The following is a 20629-nucleotide window of genomic DNA, read 5'->3' on the forward strand; positions in this document are numbered from 1 at the left end:
AAATTGGCACTAGTCCTGTAGTCCTTGCCTAACAGGGGCGGTCGGGTAGCCTAGTGGTTAAAGCACTCGCTCGTCATGCCGAAGACCCGGGTTCGATTCCCGACATGGGTACAATGTGTGAAGCCCATTTCTGGTGTCCCCTGCTGGTATTGCTGGAATATTGCTAAAAGCGGAGCAAAACCATACTCACTCACTCACTCCTTGCTTAACTGCCCAACAGTTAAGGTATCATAAGGACAAGTAGAAATTTGCCATTTTTAAGGGTTTTGCTATATGTTATCATTATGAGGACAAGTGGACCAAAGTTGATATGTATTTGACATATACAATGTATTGTAAAATTTACAATATGTCCAACCTTTTGTTACAACCGACTGTAATCCAAATTATCTCTTTAACCTTTTCACTTGAATGTAAGACAACCATCAAGTACAAACGTAAAGGTAGATGGAGAGGTCTTGTTTTGTTGCAAGCTTTAAAAAGATTCCTTCAAAGAGTTTGTCTTGTTACATTATAGGATGACCTACAGAAAGCCAGTAAATTATCACAGGTGATCTCATCCCTCAAGGAACAAGAGCTTACATCACTGGACAACTTGCAGAAGCTCTGGGTTAGTAGTAAAGTTATAATTGGTTGTGTTCATTTGTTATAGAAATCTTGTAAGGAAGACTTGGAAAAGTTGAAAACCCTTATAGACAATCTGAAAGAGCAGGAACGAGGCTACATGGGCCTGCTTCAGAGGACTCTGGTGAGTAGGGGGGGGTTATAGGGCAAGAGTTCTATTGCAAGTAGATCTACCTTCTTCATCCTTACATATATGACACTTTACCAAAGTTACTGTCTTCCTGAAGAAAACTAAAAAGCATGAAATTATGAAGGGTTTTTTAAAGTTGATTTTGTTTTTATTTTATTTGGCATGAAGTTCTTAGGGTCAGTTGTTGAGTTTGAAAAAATAAATGTTAATTCTGATTAATTGCAGGATGTTAAATAGTTGAACTGACATGTACATGTATACATGTATTTACTTCTGAGGAGGCGTTCTACAAGGTGTTTACAATTGCCAAGAGCCTCCATACAATGCTTTTGATCAATTTGTTATGAACATGTTAAAGTAAGAATATATTTTTTCAGTTTTATCTTGTATGTTGCTGTTTTTTAAGTGTTCAAATAAGAATAAATTTAAACTTCTTTTTTTCTTCCTTCTTTCTTTTTTTTTTTTTTTTTTTTGATTGTGGCTTTTGGCTTTGGTTGGTTGAATTTGAAAACTCAAAAGGTTAAGAAAGTGTCGCCTAACTGTATGAAGTATTATGGGTGACGTATTAGTTAACTGGTTACACTTTTTCAGTATACCTTGATCAAGTTTTCAAATCTAACTGCTGTTTCTGGCTTTGTTCTTTGCCTTTTTGACAATGTTTTAATCATTGCTTATTTTGAGTCCAGAGACCCTTGATCATATGTGAGAAGTTAAATGACATTATCTCAAGATTGACAAATCAATGTGTATATTCATCAATGTTTATAGTCATGAAAGGGGCAGTACGTTAACCCTAAATGTTCTGCAAGAGAAGTTTCTGCTCCAGTGACCACACTGTGGGTGCTTATTATTATTAGTGACCAACTTATTCTGAAAAATGAACACTTTTTGGTGCACTTTCATATTGTTTTGCATAATTATATAGATATGCTACTACAACTGCAACAGTGTGGTGCATGACAAAATAGCTTTACACATCGAATTGACAGTGTCGCTAACTCTGTGTAGGGCTTCTCTGACAGCATGTTGAGCCGTAAACGAATGTAAACAGTTTAGAATATTTTCTCAATGAAAGTTAAACATTTCTTGGCATAAGTTAATCTAAATATGTAGACTCATCAAAAGCAAGTAAAAAACATGCAATATCTTGAATGGACTGTGTTCAATGTAACAATGTGGCACTGGGCTGGTCGCAAGAAACTGTTGGTAGTAGTGTTCTGCAACGAGATTGGCTTCATACGACCAAGGCATTTATATGGTATTCTAGGCTTTGGTCAACGCTGGCTTCTATTCTAATCAAGCTGACAAGAAGCTGGAGCCAGAATCTTCTGAGCAGTGCTTGGGTTGTTGGCTTCACTGTGCACAGCTCTATATTGTTTTGTTTGAGATTTGAATCATGCACTAACTAAAGGTGTGACTTCACACTCGGAAAATATTTCATTCATGATTTAAAAACACCCAGAACAGTTGACATACAGGCTTTTTACCTGTACTGTGTGTAATGCATTTATTGTTCTTTATCTTTAATTTGTTCATTGAATAAGAAGTGAAATGAGAAGGAAATTATCACTTGTAGTGTTAGAAAATGATCAATGTTGGTAATATAAAGCATGCAACCACATACAGGCAATGAGAGATGAGTCTGGGCTGCTGGAGAATGGAGCTGTAGCCAGAGCAGAGGCTGATGGAGGCAACAAGCGGGATTCAGATGATACAGCATCAGTTGATCTGGATGTTGACACGGATGCTTCTGAAACAACTGTAAGTACTTGTGTTATAGACGTAATGGACCTTCTCTGTGGGCTAGTGGCAGAGTGCTGCCCGGAGAGCAGAAGGTCCGCTGTTCGATCCCCGGCCATGTCATACCAAAAGTCGTTAAAAGATGGTACTTGTTATTACTCTGTCTGGCGCTTGGCATTAAGGGGCTAAAACAAGGACTGGTCGGCTCGGAGTCAGTATACTGTGTCTGAGTGGGGTATTCATGTTAAACCGTCGCATGGTATCTCAGAGGGTTAGCACTATAATTGCGGCACTAGTACAAGCAGCCACAGACACACACGTGCATGCACGTTGCTATATAAGTGCAATAATCTTGGACGTGATGTTAAACCCAGTTTCAACTCACCTATAGACATAATGTTGGTAACACACACAACCATGATTTGTTATGGTTAGTGCATTTCGTCGAGGTTGGGGTTAAGTTTTTCGCTGTATTCAGTTTAGTAAGCATGGAAAGTGAGGTGTTTTATTTATCTACGTGTCTTTTATCAATGGTTGACATGAGTTACACTGAGAACAAATAACTGCACTAAGTGTTTTATCTGGAAAATAGTGAGGAAATTTGATCAATCATAGAAATGTTCTGGAGTTTGAGTTAATGGGTAATTTGGTTGATTAAAATATTTGGGGATAATAGCTGATTGTACAAAACAGTTATGTGGTATGGTTTTATCATCCTTTATCAAATCATCTGATAATTAAAACTAACGTACTGGTACTTGTGCTAGTCTAGTTTTTTTAGTTAAGTAACACAGAAGTCTTAATGTTGGTTTTTTGTTGCATTAAGGAGAACACACAGAGTTCCTCATCACGTCCTCGCATTGAAGACAAACTTGGAGCAGATTCTGAGGCAGAGGAGAGTGGTGATTCCAATACTTCTCATGGAGATTCCGATAATATGGATAACACAGTTATTCAAAGTTTGTCTGGACGAAGATCAGACTGGGGTGGTGTTGAGGAGAGTGGCCAACAGGTGGGTGTAGGAAAAGAGCTATTTTAGAACATTATAGAGGCTGCTAAATTATGAACAGTTAAGTGATTGTCTGGTCCAGACTCAGATCTTTTCAGACCGCTGTCCTATAGTTGGAATATTGGTGAGTGCTGCATTAAGCAACAGACTAATTAACCACTGAACAGACTGCTCACATTAGTTTGCAGGCTGTTTGGATCAGCTACAAAGTTACACACATTCACTTACTAATTGCATAAAGAATTATGGGAAGTGATTTTTATTCAGTGGTTGTTTTTCAGATGGATGAGCAGCAAGCTTCTCTTGCCAGACAGGGAGAACTTGAGAGTTTGAGGAGACAAGAAGAGTTGCTCCAAATTCTTGTAGAAAAACAGGATCAGGTAGTTACAGATCAGTTCTATCCCAAATTGCAACTATTTTTCAAAATATATGCTGTGAGCTTATTTTAGAACATCATTTACTATCTACCATCCTTCCCTAAATATGTCATTCTTCTGTCGGGAATATAACAAATATATGACTCATATCTGTTCATGGGATTAAAACATATATTCATGTTTCCCTGGCATGTTTAGGGGTGAAAAAAGTTTTCATATCTTCTCATAAAATACAATACCCAGAAAAACAAAACTTTAAGAGTATGTAAAAGTGAAGATGTTAATTATTTATTTTGAAAAGTAAATAAAATCTCTGTAAGCATGGTAAGAAACTAATAACTCTTAAAGGAGTTTATGAGAAGAAATGGATTTTGAAAATAACCAATGTATGGTTCTTAAAATGTTTTCGGATTGATTTGAATGAGATTTCCTTTTCAGCTGCAACAGTTGCAGGACCGCCAAGAAAGTCTCTTGTCCATGAAGAATAAGTGTGAGAAGAAACTGGCCATGGCACAGGCCAAGGAAAGAGCAAGTTAGTTTGACTTGTCTTTGGATTTGTTTATTGTTCCCATGAGATGTGTGTTGATGTTACAGTATTGGCCAATATCTGATCTCAGGAGGATTGAAATATAGTTTAAGACCAGATAAGGAAACATTCAATTGTTTGTCATTGAGCCTTTGCCAATTAGTCTCTACCAAATTTGCTCACATATTAGCCTTCAATGTTTAAACAAATGTAATTGGAAGGGTCCCTAGGCCTAATGAAAAGACAAAGTAATAATTTGTAGATGTCCTTTTAACCTGTAGATGCATGTTGTTGCAGTTACGGACCCTGGTGCATTTGTAGCAGCTGTGTCTAGTGCTGCTCATCCGGAGGAATCTGAAGCCAAATCTAACATTGTCGGCTACCCTGAGTCAGAGACAGAGGAAGAACCTAGCAATGACCTTCTTCCGAAGGAGCTGCTTGAGCTGCGAAGACATCTAACAGTCCTCAAAAATGAACTAAAGGCAGAGGTGTGTAATGCTGATTGACTGTTGTTCTGAAAATGTAGAAATTAATGTTACTACATTTTGACATAGTGACTGATGCTAAAATGTGATTGTTTATAGGCTCATTATAAGAGACAACTTTCATTTCAGCCCAGTGACAGTGTTGAAGATGCTGAACCATCTATGGTTGCTGTTGGTGAGCAGATCCTCGAGGATAAACTCAGGGACTTGCAAGACAAGAAACAACGAATGGACAGTTTACTTAGAGAACTGCAGGGATTACGATCTCATAGGCTTGATCTGCTTCATGGTAAATGATTTACCAAAAGTGTTTTCCTGTGAACTTAAGTTATTATCCCCCGTTTTGAAAAACGATGGGATATTGTGATCAGCATGTCCATCTGTTTTCCATTTCCAGAGCAGAACTCCTAAACTGTTGAATGTTTCTTGTTGAAACTTGCTATACAGATCAGTCTAGTGGTGAATTGGTGCCTTTTGATGATTTGGGACATTGAAAAATATACTGAACAGCATTATTTTTTCTTCACTTAACTGAAGGTATCCAATGGCAATGAGCCAAACGTTGGGGTATAAGTAGCCATACTCTGTTTCTGAATGCACCAGACCAGGGGGATATGTCATTTCCTTATAAGCCTTTCATATATTATTATCTGGCTAGTAACAAGTTATCCCTGAGGACAAATTATCACCAACCCCCTGTTATAGAGTGCATGTGATAGCATCTCATTTTACTTTTTCTTGTTTTCATTAGAAAAGAGAAGTATATATCCGAATATGATGAACAAAACTGACGTTTGTTGGAAAATATTAAAACCACACCATATAAACACCTTGCTCCAATACAACTTCAGAAAGGACATGCAGGTGGTGTCACTTGACTTCCTCATGTAAACAGCATTATGTGTCAATTCTTAATTTGAACCAATTTGTTAACCCAGAAATCTGTTAATAAACGAACTTAGTATAAAACCAACAAACAAACAATAAGTTATTATGAATGTTTGAATACCTAGCTGAAAAGCTATTAAGAGTGACAATTGTCCATACCTATCGAAATGGATGTAGTTTTTTTGCTTTTCTTTTTGAATTCTTCTTTTTGAATTCTTCTTTTTGAATTCTTCTTTTCACTTGAGTTCTTAACAAAAGTCTTTTCTCTAATAATTGTATTGTGTACTTTTACAGAATCGGATATGACAGAAGGGGCTTCAGAGCAAGTAGCTGTTCCTGAATCCTTGGCTGATGGGCCCGACATTGATCTCAGTACTGTTTCGACTCAGGGTGCGCAGCAGTTGAGAGAAGCACAGGACAAATTGGGGTCAGTTCACACACTTGACAGTTATCGCAGCTTTGGAAAACAAAGTCTACTGTTTACAGTCATGATGAACCAAACATATTGATGGTTAATGAATTATGGAGCCTCTGTGGGGCATCATGATTATCATTTCTACTTTTAACATTTCAGTAAATTGCGCGAAGTTCGTGAGAGGCTGAACCAGCTGCGAGATTTGGTGTCCTATTACCAGACAGTGAAGGGTGAAGGTGACATGGGAGCAGGTGGTGAAGGTGCAGAGCAGTCTTCAGCAACAGCATACAGTGACTATGGTGCCGACATGGACCCACAAGCTATGCTGCAACAGTAAGTTGGTGACATCTCACTCAGTTATTATTCCCCATGGGAGATAAGGTCTTCAGTAACCCATGTTTATTGTAAGAGCCAACCAGTGATGGTTACAATGTGTGACCTAGAGGTGTACAGTATAACTGATGCTATAGTGGCATGATTTTCCATACTACCTTGTCATTAGTTACATATCCAACTTTTACATGCCACTCAAAGATTCAAATGAGATGTCTTTATTACAAAGGGGTCAAATGTAGGCAGTAAGGTTTAATGAAATAAAAGAAATGGTTTTCCAGCAATGTTTTGGTTTTTTTTAAATATAGTGCGGGCAGTGTTTTGGTTTTTCTTTTCAGAGAAAAGTAACTAGTATGTTACCAAATAAACAGTTGTGTAACCAAATAAACAGTTGTGTATCATCAACCTGGGAAAGGGCCTCCCTACATCAATGTATTCCTTGAGTAAAATACTGTAATACAGTATTTGACTACCATGGACTTGGCTTTTTTAAAAAGGTTTCTTTAAAATGGAAATAAAAACGAAACGTGCCTGAGAACCAAGACTATTTTATTTCTTTAGCCTAATGGACTCCCAGAAAATTTGGAACCCAGACCATCTTTATCTGTTCACATTCTCAAGTCTGTATTGCCAGATTGCTACTGTTGTCTCTGTGATGAACATTACTGGTTATAATGTTTTGGTAAGATGATAATATGTCCTATATGCCACCTGTGTCTGTTGTGATAGACTGCTGCAGCAAGTTGGTCATGAAAGAGGTGACCGAGGTGGCCGAGCTTTGACAACAGATGCAGCAGGTGTGTTTGGAGCTGGTCAGACCCTTGTCAACCTGCCTCCAGGACCAGCTCTAGAGGAACACTCAGATGAAGAGAATGCATCCGATTCAGAGTCAAACAAGGAATCTCAGTTGTCCAGTCTTGGGCCATGGGGGGATGACCCTGAAATACAGGAAAAAGTTCAGTAAGTGTAGCTGACATTTCACATAATGTTTTTATTGATTTGTTGTGACAACAGGCATATAAATGTTAGCTGTTAGTGCTAGACCCATGGGCAGGGACTTCATGGTCGTCTTGTAAATGTGAACATTTGTCAAGTCTGTGAGAATGCCGATGTATCACAGAGTTATCTCCCTTAACTGTGGTATCTATTGATTGTGGTTTCTGGGTAATCAGCACTATATTACATTAAGTAATACGTTACCACTGTTATACCGAGGCTGTTGTCTCCCACAACTGCTGCTATAGCGAAATCTACCACAGAGATCTCAATTACCTCATGCAGCACGTGCGTAGCCACCTAGCTGCCATGTGACACCCTTCACTCTTGTCTCTTCGCTTGCTCTAGCAAGACATACAATAAACTGCTCAAGCGTTCCTGTTTCTCCGACCATTCGGTGATATTTATGACTGTTTATTCTCTCTAATAAACTGTGCTTTTACGGGGCGTTTGCTGTAAGTACGCTTGGAAATATTTTTCCCGCCAAAAGGAAATATTTTTCCCGCCCTTTTTTTTCTATATACTTGCGGGGTGTCTCGTATGCACGTTGCGTCTTACGTTCCCCTGTTCTAGTATATCTTGGGGTTTTTACATCACTTATTCCTCTATATGTTATATGTGTATGTTCTATATTCCCATTGCTTGTTTATTTTCTTGTGAAAATACTCGTTTGTGACTATTTGTGGTGCGTGTGTTCTAACCATGTTTTGCTCTTTGTTCATAGTACAAACAAAATGTCTGACATGGATGTTTCGCCGTCCTCCACCCCCTCTACCCCCGCAACCAGGAGCTGCGGGGTGTGCCGCAAGCGAGCGCTACCGGCTGTATGTGCAGTCCGTTTCCACCCCTGTGGTGGCCGGCTCGTCCGGTCGGGGTCCCCTTGCGGGTACCACCACCACGGCTGCGGCGGATCCCTTGGCGGCCCGTGGGCTGTCCGGGGATTCCGTCACTGCATTACTAGCATAACTTGTGGACTCCAGGCTGGCGGCCTTATCTCAGGATAGGCCGCTGGCTGTTCCGTCCCCGGCCACCGGTACGGCGGCGGCTCCCGTGGTCACCGGTCCTTCCCCTGAACCGTTGCTCCCGCTATCGGTTAAGGACCGCGTGGCCATGGTTTATGACCTCTTTGAGGACATGCCCCGGCCGGTACCGCGGGGAATCCACGACCGTGGGTTCCTCCGAGGTATACGATGAGTCTTCCGACACGGCTTTCCCCGCATCAACCTTGCTGCGCGGTATCAAGACTTCCTTGGAGAACGCCTTCACGGCGGCCTCCGGTCGAGGTCTCCCGTTGCCTCCGACGTCGTGGAGAAAGGGTTTATTCCCGGTACATGACCTTGCCTTTCCCGAGGCTGGTCCTACCGCGGAGGCCCATGTTGAGCGGTTGGGTGTCCGTGCCCCACCGGCTGCTACGGTAACGCAAGCTACCTTGCACCAGCTGGACGCCCTCGCTCGGCACTCCATGTCTCACGGAGACACTTACTTGGCTGCAACGGCCAGTCTGGTCGAAGGTTCTCCCACGGACCATGACCAGCGCATTTACAACTGCCTGCTCAGTTTAAATGCTTCCCTGGAGTACGTTGCCGAGGACTCTCGGCACACACTTGCTCTTGTTGGGTCCCTGCATAGGCGCCTGGGTGCCGCTCCTAACCGGAGCGCGCCCCAGGCTGCTGCGACCAGTAGGTCTAAGGGGTCGGGTTCTTCTTCCTCTGGGAAGTAGCCCCGCCCTGAGGGCTCCGGTATGGGCAATCAGCTGCCCTTTCGCGGGGAACTGGGGGAAGCCCAAGTCGTCTAAGGACGGCAAGGGCCCCTCCAGGTGACTCTCATTGGAGGGGTTCGTATGCCGACAGCGCCAACTTCGGTTGGCCCTTAGGCGAACCCGAGTCACTTGGCCCTGGACAGTTGCGCCTGCCGCAGCCTGTCAGGGCCCCCTCTCCTTCCCCAGTGGGAGCCAGACTCCAGACTTACTGGGAGAATTGGGAACAAGTGTTCGACGACCCGTGGGTGGTCAACACAATTCGGTACGGCTATCGGCTTGATCTCAAAGCGAATCCGCCGCTCACCGTTGCCCCGTTGGCAGGTTTCGATTCGGAAACCGATCTTCCCATCCTCGCCGATGCCATCGGCAGGTTGGTGGAGAAGGGGCAGTACGGGAGTTAGCTCTACCAGAAATAACACCGGGGTTTTACTCCAGGATATTTCTCGTTCCCAAGTAGGACAGTGCCAAACTCAGAATGATTCACACGTCCGCTCCCTGGCTGTTCACCCGGTTAACCACCCCCATAGTGGGGTTCCTCCACAGGAGGGGTGTCCGGTACTTCGCGTACCTGGACGACTCGCTAGTAGCAAATCGAATGACGGACACCCTGTCACGCCATCTCGTTTTCGCACGTCGGCTCTTGGAGCAATTGGGGTGGATTATCAATCTCCCAAAGAGCGAGTTAACCCCTTCTCAGAACTTGCTGTTCATTGGAGGTCGGTTCAACACGGTGTCCCATCGCCTCTTTGTCCCCAAGAACGGTGGCACAAGATTCAGGCGATGATTGCCAAAGTCTTAGCGGTGCAACAGACTGTTCACTTTTGGGAACAGCTGTTAGGGCTACTTGTATCAGCCCAGGACTGCACCGAACGGGGTCGTCTCCAACTTTGCCCGCTGCAACGGTTTTTAATCCAGTTGTTAGCAACGGAGGTGAACAGTGCGACCGTCGCCCTCCCGGATCGGCTCCGACCGCATCTGGAGTGGTGGACGGTCCCTTACAATGTCTTATCAGGAGTCTCTATGCGGCCCTACCGGGCCACGTTGAACCTGTATACAGACGCCTCTCTAGTGGGCTGGGGCGCCCATCTAGAGGGGGAGGTGAGCTCGGGCTGTGGTGCGTAGACGAACTAGGTCTTCACATCCGTTGTCTCGAGTTCAAGGCAGTGATCAACGCAGTCAATCACTGGAAGCATCGTCTCGTCGACGCCCGGCTCATGCTGGCGACCGACAACACGTCGGTTGTGTCCTATGTGAACAAACTTGGGGGAACCCACAGTCACTCGCTACTCGATCTCACGTTCGAGTTTTACGCTCTGGTGGACAGTGTCCCGTGCCAGATATGTGCCCGTCACATCCCAGGTGTGCGGAACGTACTGGCCGATGCTCTATCGAGGCCTCAGGATCCGAGCCCCACAGAGTGGATGCTGAACCCAGTAGTGTTTCAGTGGCTTTGCGAACGTTTGGGTCGTCCGATGGTCGACCTGTTCGCAACGTGGTTCAACAATCAACTCCCGTTGTTTGTATCACCAGTCCCGGACCCGAGGGCCATCGATCACGATGCTCTCGCGTTAGACTGGACGGGCTTGGACGCTTATGCTTACCCGCCGACAGCGTTGATACCACACATTCTAAGCCGGCTCCGAGGAGTTCGCTGTCGAATGTTACTGATCGCGCCCATGTGGCCGAACAGATCGTGGTACCCCGACTTGCTGACCCAGGTCACGCAGTCGCCACTTCCACTGCCTGTGAGACCGGATCTCTTGATCCACCCTCACACCCGTCAGCTTCATCCAAACGCAGGGCAGTTCAATCTGCACTCGTGGATGTTGTCACCGAGCGTCTGAGGAGTAAAGGTTTTTCTCGCAGGGCGTCTCGGGCATACGTTAGTATGCATCGTGATTCTACCCAGAAGGTGTATAATGCACGTTGGGTTATTTTCACGAAGTGGTGTTGTAAACATCACATTCATTCGCCAGATAAGGTATCTGTGCAGGATATTGCTCATTTCATGTCTCACTTGCGAGAGACCCGGAAACTCTCCGGGGGTTCCATTGCCAACTATATCTCGTCCGTTGCTACGGTACGGGACGTTGCTATGGGTACCAGTCTCTCCAAAGAGCCGCTGATACGGGGTATTATCAAGGGTTTCAAACAGCACGATCTTAAGAAGGGCCGCCTTCGGGCAGGGGGCTTGGGATCTTTCACTATAGTGTTGCAATCACTTACGGAAGCTCCGTATGAACCCTTGCATAGTGCTTCGTTCCGGCATGTGACTTGGAAACAGCATTTCTCCTCTCCTTTGCCACGGCGGCACGTGTATCCGAAATTCATGCACTCGATGTCGCCAAGGTACGATTCGATAGGGGTGATGAAGGAGCGGTCCGCCTGGGCCTGCTCATGGGCTTCGTCTCCAAGAATCAGAGAGTCGGGCAAACGGAGAGAGAATTCACTGTAAGATCACTCAAAGAAATCTTACATCCTGCTGATACTGAGGACAGAGCGCTGTGTCCGGTTAGGGCCCTTAAGTATTATCTTAAGGCTTCGAATGAACGTAGACAAGGGCGTGACCGTCTGTTCATATCGTGTAACCCTAATCGCACGGTTGACATAACTCGCAACTCGATTGTGTTGTGGCTTCGTTCTGTCATCAATCTGGCGTACCGGTCTCGGGGGTTACCGGTAGCGGGGTCAAACCCGCACGAGATCAGGGCGCTAGCGGCAACTTTTGCCCTACACTCGAATATCTCTGTTCGCAGAATATTATGAGGTTGTTACTGGCGTTCTGACTCGGTTTTTGCCAATCATTACCTCAAACAGGTCGCTGATGCCGTCGTGGAGAGTGTGCACCGTCTTGGCCCGCGGATCGCGGCGCAAGCAGGCACCTAAGGGGTGTGCCCAGCGCAATTCCGAACTCCTCAGGCGTCAGACCTTGCACGGTGGTCAATCTGGGTCGACTCCAATGTTCCCACTGCCGTGGGTTCAGGAGTTGGGGTCCCGCAAACCAGCGCACTCACACCACAGGTGAGGGCGGCTTTTTGTGTGCTTTGTCCTTATTTGTATTTTGACAATTATGTCTTTAATTGTCTGTCGTGTATCCCAACCTTGTGATGCATGCTTACAAATACTGGAATTAGGTCACGCGCCTAATGCATACTTTAAGTAGGCTTGCTCTGGGATATACGGTCTGAATGAAATTAATTTCCCTCTTTTCGACTGTTTAACCTGATCTAAGATTAAGCTCACGCGGATACAGTGTTCTCATCCGCTGCGGCGATGAAATACCTATCCAGTGGGGCCGTTTGGAGTCACCAATCGTTTTGGCAATGACGATTGAGCCTTACGGTATGCGCTTGACAGTGCTTTGGTATTCCTATAGGGTAACGCCTAGCTAGGTGCATGCGCATCGAGTGCTTCCGCCTTGGTGTTTTACTTCCGCTGGTCGGAAGGAACGCTAGCAGTCAGGATTCGGGTTGTAGGTGCTCCCCACCGCCTACTGTGGTAGCCAGCCTCGGTATAACAGTGGTAACGTATTACTTAATGTAATTTGTAGAATTTTCCTATTCGGAATATTCTATAAGTAATACGTTACCACTGGGCTGCTGCCCGCCCGTCCGTCCCCCGAGCACTTGCTCTCGCAAGAGACAAGAGTGAAGGGTGTCACATGCAGCTAGGTGGCTACGCACGTGCTGCATGAGGTAATTGAGATCTCTGTGGTAGATTTCGCTATAGCAGCAGTTGTGGGAGACAACAGCCTCGGTATAACAGTGGTAACGTATTACTTATAGAATATTCCGAATAGGAAAATTCTACAATTATCTCACCTTACATTAAAATACCAGCTTCTGATTGGTTAAGGAGCAGGCAGTTATTTTCCATGTAGCCTGTTCATGTAGTCTCCTGAGGAATCCATAGGAGCACACATCTTAGGTAACTTGCATATCTCGAATAAGCATTGCTGAGTTGAAGAGAACTGGAGTAATTCGGTTCACTTGTGTCGTCTGCTATGAGTTTTTCTAACTCATTGAAACTGCAAACATATATTCAAGACCAGTATGAATAAATGTCAGTAAGATAAATTGAATTGACAACTTACAATGTGCACTAAGTAGCAGAAAAGATTGCTTCTTATGGGCAGCAATTATATGGACTTTGTTTTGCTGACAACCTTTACTCCTCACACAGCCATCACTAGTTACTTATGTTAATGCATTCAACTGTTCCACTTTTCATGGGATATTAAATACAGTTTTTACATATATATGCCCCATGACGATTGCAGGTTAGAACAGATCCCCAACAACCTATGGTAGTCGTCAGGGGCAACCAAATGGATTGGGTGACTTTTTATATTATCATCATACTCCAGTGGTGTGAATCACTAAATTGTCTGGTTCAGACTCAATTGTTTACAGGTTGTCATATTGCTGAGTGCGGCATTAAATCTGAAATACTGTTCAATGTGGCATTAAATCCAACTCACTCTTAAGATTGATGCAGGTGGAATAAATAAGCCATGAAAAAAATGCTTGAAGCTTGTAATGTCAGTGAAATGTACTTTTTTAATGTTTAGTCTTCTTAGATCTGTGTGAGTCCTATACTATACTATATGCTATACATGTATTTAATCTTAAGTACCTATTTACATGTATTGTAAAATAAATATGATGCTCATAATTGATAATCTTGTGTCCAGGAAGCTACGTGCTGCTAAAGAGAAACTGCGTCAGCTGCAAGATATTGTAGCAATGGTGCAGCAGTCTCCCAGTGGTGCCGCAGATATACCAAACACCGTGATGGAGTTGGCTGCCAGTGAAGAAGGCGAAGTCATCTCCCAAGTTGCTCAGATGAACGACCATAACATGTCTGTCAGTGAAGGAGAGATCCCAACACAGGACAAACACTCACAGTAAGTAACTTCCCGGTTTGGTTTTGATATTTCATGTTGTAAGTATATTACCTGAATGAAAGTCTGCATCAGAGAGCTTTGTTTAAAATATTTATGGTACCTGCATGTGACAATGGGTGGGGGTAAGACATTGTGTAAGAATGTCAGTTTTGCATTTCAGTAGTTAATCTAAGGTTTGTCATGACCTTCAAAACTCAAATAACAAAAACTGATACCAACAGTATAGGAATTTTGAAGTTATGTTCATGCTTGTCTGTTTCTCTCAGCCGTGAATTGTGTGAAGCCCATTCTTGATATCCCCCAATGAATATTGTCAAAAGCAGTGTTAAATATACAAACTTGTTTGCTCGGTTGTGGCTTAGAGCTTATTCTGAATGTTTATTTTAGAAGAGAAGAAGCAAGACAACTGTCTACAATTGAGCAGCAGAGAGAGGAACTGCTGGGTTTGCGTGAGGAGCGAGAGAGACTGATGGCTGTCCACTCAGCACTTCAGAGTCTCCAGGAGCAGTTCCAGTTGGCGGTGTGTATTGTGTAACACCTGTTGATCAATGTCCAAGTCTCACAAGGACACTAAAAGGCTTTCATTTTTGCAGTAAGGTCTTGAAAGGTCATCAATTTGAATCTGCCTTGAAAAGGCCTATTTAGCAACCATATATTACACATGTTTTTCTCTCATTATGCATGATGACATTATGTTGCAAAAGAGTTCTGTAAGTTGTTATTGAATATTATAACACTGGTATGTCTTAATAGTGTAATTGGATGTATAATTAATAGTGTATGAATGTCCTAATAATCTGTTTGAAAACAAATCAGTCATACTTGAACCCTTGAGTAGTGTGTGTGTGTGTGAGATCTTTGCCTTGAAAGGACCTTCAGTTTACCAAGAATGTTCATCCTCTTGAAATATGTTCTGTTTAGGAAACTATGTTGAATGGCTTTGGTCACAAACAGCTTATATGTTCAGGAAAACGAGGAACCAGATGCCAAGAGACAGGGTAAAGATGGTCGAGGAGCAGGTCCATCAGGCAGTGCACCAATGGTTACCTGTAAGTTAGTTATAACACGACAGAGGAGAGCATGTATCTATATGTATTGATGTGTTTTCTGGGGATAAATGCAAAGAAAGAACTGACAATACTTATGTGAGTTATTTTTGAAGACCTTGATTTGTCTTGTATGGTATCCAACCTGATTATGATCTTTGGTTCATCAGCTACATTCCCATGCTCATGGGTTTCGCCTATGGTAAACATCTATCAACATCATTACTTAAGACTTTCCTCTTAAATTAAGCTGGGTACTATGATATAATTATGTGATATCGTATAACTGCAATGCTGTTCCTGGTGACTCAATTCACTGATTTGTAATCATGACACTGTGGAAGATTAATGATTGCACTGGTAAATACAAAGTTTAGTATCTGCTTTTTATTTAAGTTGCCTCAAATGATGAGCTGTACAGCAAAATGAGAAAACAAAGAATCCTGCGAGAGGAACTGAGACAAAAGAAAAAGGAGTTGGAGGCAATTATGAGGAAGGATAGGAACAAGAAACAGTACTTCCGCAATCAGGATAACCATAGTGATACAGTCTCTTACTCAACTGATGCATTTGCGTGAGTTAACCACCCACTTTCTATGTTTTGTGTATTCCTACAGAAAAACTTGCTTTGTAAAAGTTTGTAGTTGATTACCTTATCTTTTCTGACAGTTTCGTGTATGTATGAAATAGCCAGAAGCCTAATACACTGTGTGTTTACTTGTGTTAATAGTATTTCTTTCAATTCAGTGCCAGTGCCAGTGCTGATGCCACAATGGCAACATGGGGTGGTTCAACTGTAGATAATCTAGGAAGCATCACAGAGGATGAAGATGGCAATGACCCAGAGGCTGGACAGGAGGATGATGATGGTGAGATCTCTATTCTAACTCCTCTGACGGTAAATTGATGGATTGCTGTCGGTGGTCTGTGTCTGTTTTTTGAAATATTGCAGTATTGTCTCAAAGTATGTGCTTGATATGATGTATTGATGCGTGGATGTTGTTTCTGAAGTTGAATATGTTATTGTGCCCAGGATACCCAAGTGATGGCATAGTGCAGGTTGAGGAGGAAGAAGAGGAGAATGACTCTGATGGAACCTACACTATTGAAGATGATGCCAGACAAAGGAGGTCTGAGAGATCCCATCACTCTAAACAGCAGAGTGCTCGTCCGAAGCTGACAAAGGCATCCGTCATTGCAGCAGGAGGAGGACATGGTTGTCCCAGACCAATGAGGAAACAAGAAGGTAAGGGTCAGAATGACTTTACCACCTGGATTATAGTTCAATTGTGGTACTTTGTCATCTTCAAGACCTGATAATCTGAAAGTTCAGGGCAGTTTTAATCCCAACATACTCACTGGTATTCCTTATTGTTCATAGGTTTCTGTTCAACTTGAATGACTCATTCCTTTCAGAATCTGTACGACCAAAACAAGCAACACGAGTGCAGAAGAAAAAGGGCAAACTTGGAAAGAGAGATGTTCGAGTCAAACAAGAAGTGAGTTCCTGAATTTCACATTTTACATATGATATTATTTTGCATGAAAGTTTCTTTGATATTTCTTCATAAGGTATTAATCTATTTGCATCATATGTACAAAACCTTCAGCTGTAAGTAGCAAGGTACCTGGCATAATCATAATTATATCTGTCTTTCCCCCAAACCCAGACATATTATTTTTGGCTTAGTTCCCCTCGTCATCAGTGTTTCCTTCCTATTCCAAGCCATGACATGAAAATTGCTCATCAGCTTAACTGCTGCCCTATACTGTTTTGAAATTTGTCATCTTTTATTTTTTTTATGGAAATAATTTCGACTTAGTCTCAAACAAGGGTAGGGGCCATAACTTAAAAATCGTTCAAGAGTTTTCTACTAAATTGCACATGTACATTGCTCATCGGCTTCACTGGTGCCTTTTGCTATTTTGAAATTTTCTAAATTTTATTTTATTATGTTTCAAAGGAAACAATTTTGACTTAGTCTCAAACAACTCTAGACTTTATTTTCAAGCCTTAACTCTCAAACTAATAAATATTTTTGCATGAAACTATACATGTGCAATGACCATATGCCCAACTATTACCTTTTCATATTTTTAATTTTTTACATTTTTTTAATTTGGTTTCATGGAAATAATTTGGATTAAGTCTCAAACAAGTAGCGTTTCTTTTCTGCCAAAACTGTACAGTTAATGAATATTTTCTGCAATTATCTTTCTAGGCTATGATTTGCTATTATTGTTGTTCGGATTTGCAACACATTTTCAGTAACAACTTGAACTAATGTATCAACAAAAAGGAAGGGGGAGACATGTTTTTTAATATAAACACATTCTAGTATTAAAGTTAATTTACTTTTTAAGTCGGGGTGTTATGCTGTAAATTTTAGAATTACCGGTCAGCTGAGGAGATTGTTCAGGAGGAGGAGCAGAGTGGTCAGAGTCTGGGGATGCTGCAACAGCAGCTGGAGCGAACATCTCAGATGTGTCAGGCTCTTCTCCTGGACCAACAATCTGCCAGCCCCTCACAGGGAATGATGTCGCCATCAGGTATTTGAAAGTGCAAGATAATGTCTCACATAAGATATCATGGTTTAAGTAAGGATAGACCCATGTTATGATCATTCACTTATCAGGCCTTCTTCCACAAAACAACCTTAGTGCTATGACTGTTGAAAGTCCCATACCGTAACAAATTTGCGATAGTGGAAGTGCTAAGGTCACTTAGGGAACGACAAAGCCATCAGCGCTATGATGGTCATACCTCAAATAATTTAACATAGACTTACGACAGTCATTGAGCTAACTTTTCTGGAACGGACCCTCACATTTGGGAATTTCCAGAGCACAATTTGAAAACCGTGAAATAAATTTCATCCAAACTTGGTACATGTATTAACCATTTTTCACTGTTTCTATCGAAATAAAGTTGACGTTTCCCGGGCAGAACTAAAATACTATTAAACATTTTTCATCCAAAATTGGTAGATATATTAATCAGGTGCTAAACTGGTGCCTTTTGCTAATTTAGGAATCTTAATATATTTTTTTTTACAAAATTCCTCTTTCTGCGGCAGCAAGTTTGACTTTGACTCTGTTCATCGTGATGTTTGCCAGAAATAGAAATACGTAGTTCCAAATCCCAATTCCATGGTATTGTTTCTTGTATATGGACAGACAGATTTGAAAGAAATTCTCTCATCAAGTTGAACTTAAAGTAACAGTCAGATGATTTGTTCTTTCAAATTTGTTGGGCCTGGGGGGATTTGTCATCTTCTGATGACAAGCTATTGGTTAAAGCATTACATATGTGACATTGACCCAACATTCACCTTTACCTCTTCAGGTTTTTCTGTACCTATGCGTGGAGGGAACCTCATGCCTGACATGTTACAACAGCAAATCCAACAACAGCAGCTGATGCTGTGCCTGAACCAGTGCTACCAACAGTTGGGAGTACAGCAGGTGGAGATGCAGAACATCCAGCAACAACTACAAGGTCTTACCCTCCAGGTGACCGATTCCTGCCCCCAGTCTAACCAGCCTGTCAACGATGGACAGGAAAACCAGCGACCAAGCCCGTCACAGACATCACGACTCACTACACCAATGACCACTTCATTTTCAACCATTCCAAATAGCACTGCCAGCATCAATATGCATTCTTCCCGACAGACAACATTCACCCTCAACCCTCACTTTCCCTCGAACTTCTCCTTCACGCGCCATCCTGGGGGCAGACAAGCCAACTACTACAATGAGGAACGGAAATCACATAGTCCACAAACTGATATGAGGCCCAGTGATCGCCAGAGTACCAGCAGTGAAACTCACTTCAACAACTTGCGTCCTGTCCCTCCACCGAGGATTGACTCGTACCTACAGTCAGAGGATAGATCCTACTTGAACCAGCAACAGAACAACTATCTCAGCACTGGACGCAAAGACAAAAACACAGATGCGTCCAAAGCTCCCAGACTCAACTTACAAGATATGCTCAACTCCCGCAAAGTGTAAGTAATTTGCAGTCATTCATATTTCATTTGTGCGCTTTGTACACTGTAGATATCGCTGCAAGGAAATGACATCACAATGCTTTGCAGACCATTGTGACATCACTGGTTACCATGACGTCACAATCAAATGACATCACTAATGGCTCTGCTACTGAAGCTGTTAGCAGTACTTTTTACACTGAAGACACTGCTAATTACTGTCTACAAATTGAAAAGTTGGAAGAATGATGTTGGATGATAAATAAAATCTCACCCTCGTGTCTTTTGATATCAAATATATCAACATTCGTTGATAAAAGTGGCAAAAATCCTCGGCAAGCCTCGGAATTTTTCCACTTTTATCAACTCGTGTTGATATATTTGATATCAAAAGACACATTTGGGTGAAATTCTCTATATATCATTTTGTTTAATATGTTTTCCATTATTTGCAGAAAACAACATGCAACGCAAGGACAGTCCACAGGAGTGTTTGAAACAGGTAATTACAAAGGTGACAATATTCCACAAATCTGAGGAATTCAGTGAACAGCTGTAAACTGTCCAATCAGTTTTACCTCAAGCTTTGCTAGCGTTAATCTAGTCATTGTCAAACCTGAAATTAAGCTCTTAATGAGCTGTCAACACCCAGATTTATGAGTGTTGTTATTACTCATATCAAAGAACAAAGAGTCTTGGAAGAGTACTAGTTTACTTAAATGAGGATCAGGTGATCAGGTTGTATAATCCTGCTGACAGTTAGTCATTGCTCGGAGATTGTATGGATCATTGTGCTGTCAACCACTTACTTGATAATTCACAGGCTTCTGTGATATATCTGGAATATTATTCTCTTGGAAGTAAAACCTGATTCACTCTCTACCAAAGTGTCAAAGTTCGGCTTTGCTGTTTGTCTATTCCATAGTACTGTTTACAGTTGACGGTATGCATCGCTATTCTTCACCCAATCAAACTGCTGGCACTGCTGATCGTCTAGGGAGCAAGTACCGGCCAGGTTTGAGTGCTGGCATCAGTGGTGCAGGGTTCCATGACAACACTAGTCTCTCCAGCATTTTGTCCACTCGCATGTCAGATGCTGGACAATCAAGGAATACAAGGTATCTTGTGGGAATAATGATGCAGTTCTACATTGATGTTTATACTGGGAAAAGCCCTTAGGGATTCCAGGTTACAATAGGTCCCCAACAACCTCAGGACCCCTTGACTTTAATGCTTCATTTCGAACACGGAACATTATGTTTGCGAAACTATCCATGAGTAGTATATATGTTTAAAAACAACTTCCTCTTTCAGATGGGTCAGAAATTATTCTTTGTTTTCTCAAGTCAACAAAAGTTGTCATTTATGTTTTATCCCCTTATAATGCATATAATGCAGGA

General features: G+C 42.4%; 1 protein-coding gene across 7 annotated transcripts in view; it reads left to right on the forward strand.

Annotated features, from left to right (window-relative positions):
- Nucleotides 1-20629, forward strand: part of LOC124144510 (pericentriolar material 1 protein-like) — a 37802-nt gene that overhangs the window by 7944 nt on the left and 9229 nt on the right. For 5 of the 7 annotated variants that reach the window (XM_046513947.2, XM_046513950.2, XM_046513951.2 and 2 more), the window contains exons 6-26: nt 653-748; nt 2381-2515; nt 3321-3506; nt 3785-3883; nt 4319-4412; nt 4704-4894; nt 5021-5180; nt 6074-6206; nt 6354-6527; nt 7257-7487; nt 13976-14188; nt 14576-14708; nt 15156-15237; nt 15631-15808; nt 15982-16103; nt 16268-16480; nt 16651-16733; nt 17625-17784; nt 18581-19247; nt 19685-19731; nt 20167-20347. In XM_046513947.2, coding sequence (XP_046369903.2) covers nt 653-748; nt 2381-2515; nt 3321-3506; nt 3785-3883; nt 4319-4412; nt 4704-4894; nt 5021-5180; nt 6074-6206; nt 6354-6527; nt 7257-7487; nt 13976-14188; nt 14576-14708; nt 15156-15237; nt 15631-15808; nt 15982-16103; nt 16268-16480; nt 16651-16733; nt 17625-17784; nt 18581-19247; nt 19685-19731; nt 20167-20347 — 3578 coding nt within the window. Of the gene's footprint in view, nt 1-517; nt 611-652; nt 749-2380; nt 2516-3320; nt 3507-3784; nt 3884-4318; nt 4413-4703; nt 4895-5020; nt 5181-6073; nt 6207-6353; nt 6528-7256; nt 7488-13975; nt 14189-14575; nt 14709-15155; nt 15238-15630; nt 15809-15981; nt 16104-16267; nt 16481-16650; nt 16734-17624; nt 17785-18580; nt 19248-19684; nt 19732-20166; nt 20348-20629 lie in introns of all 7 variants that reach the window. The other 2 variants (XM_046513949.2, XM_046513954.2) reach the window with 1 other exon arrangement.

The sequence above is a fragment of the Haliotis rufescens genome, unplaced genomic scaffold (genome assembly GCF_023055435.1).
Source record: "Haliotis rufescens isolate VD_foot unplaced genomic scaffold, xgHalRufe1.0.p SCAF_7, whole genome shotgun sequence".
NCBI lineage: Eukaryota > Metazoa > Mollusca > Gastropoda > Lepetellida > Haliotidae > Haliotis > Haliotis rufescens.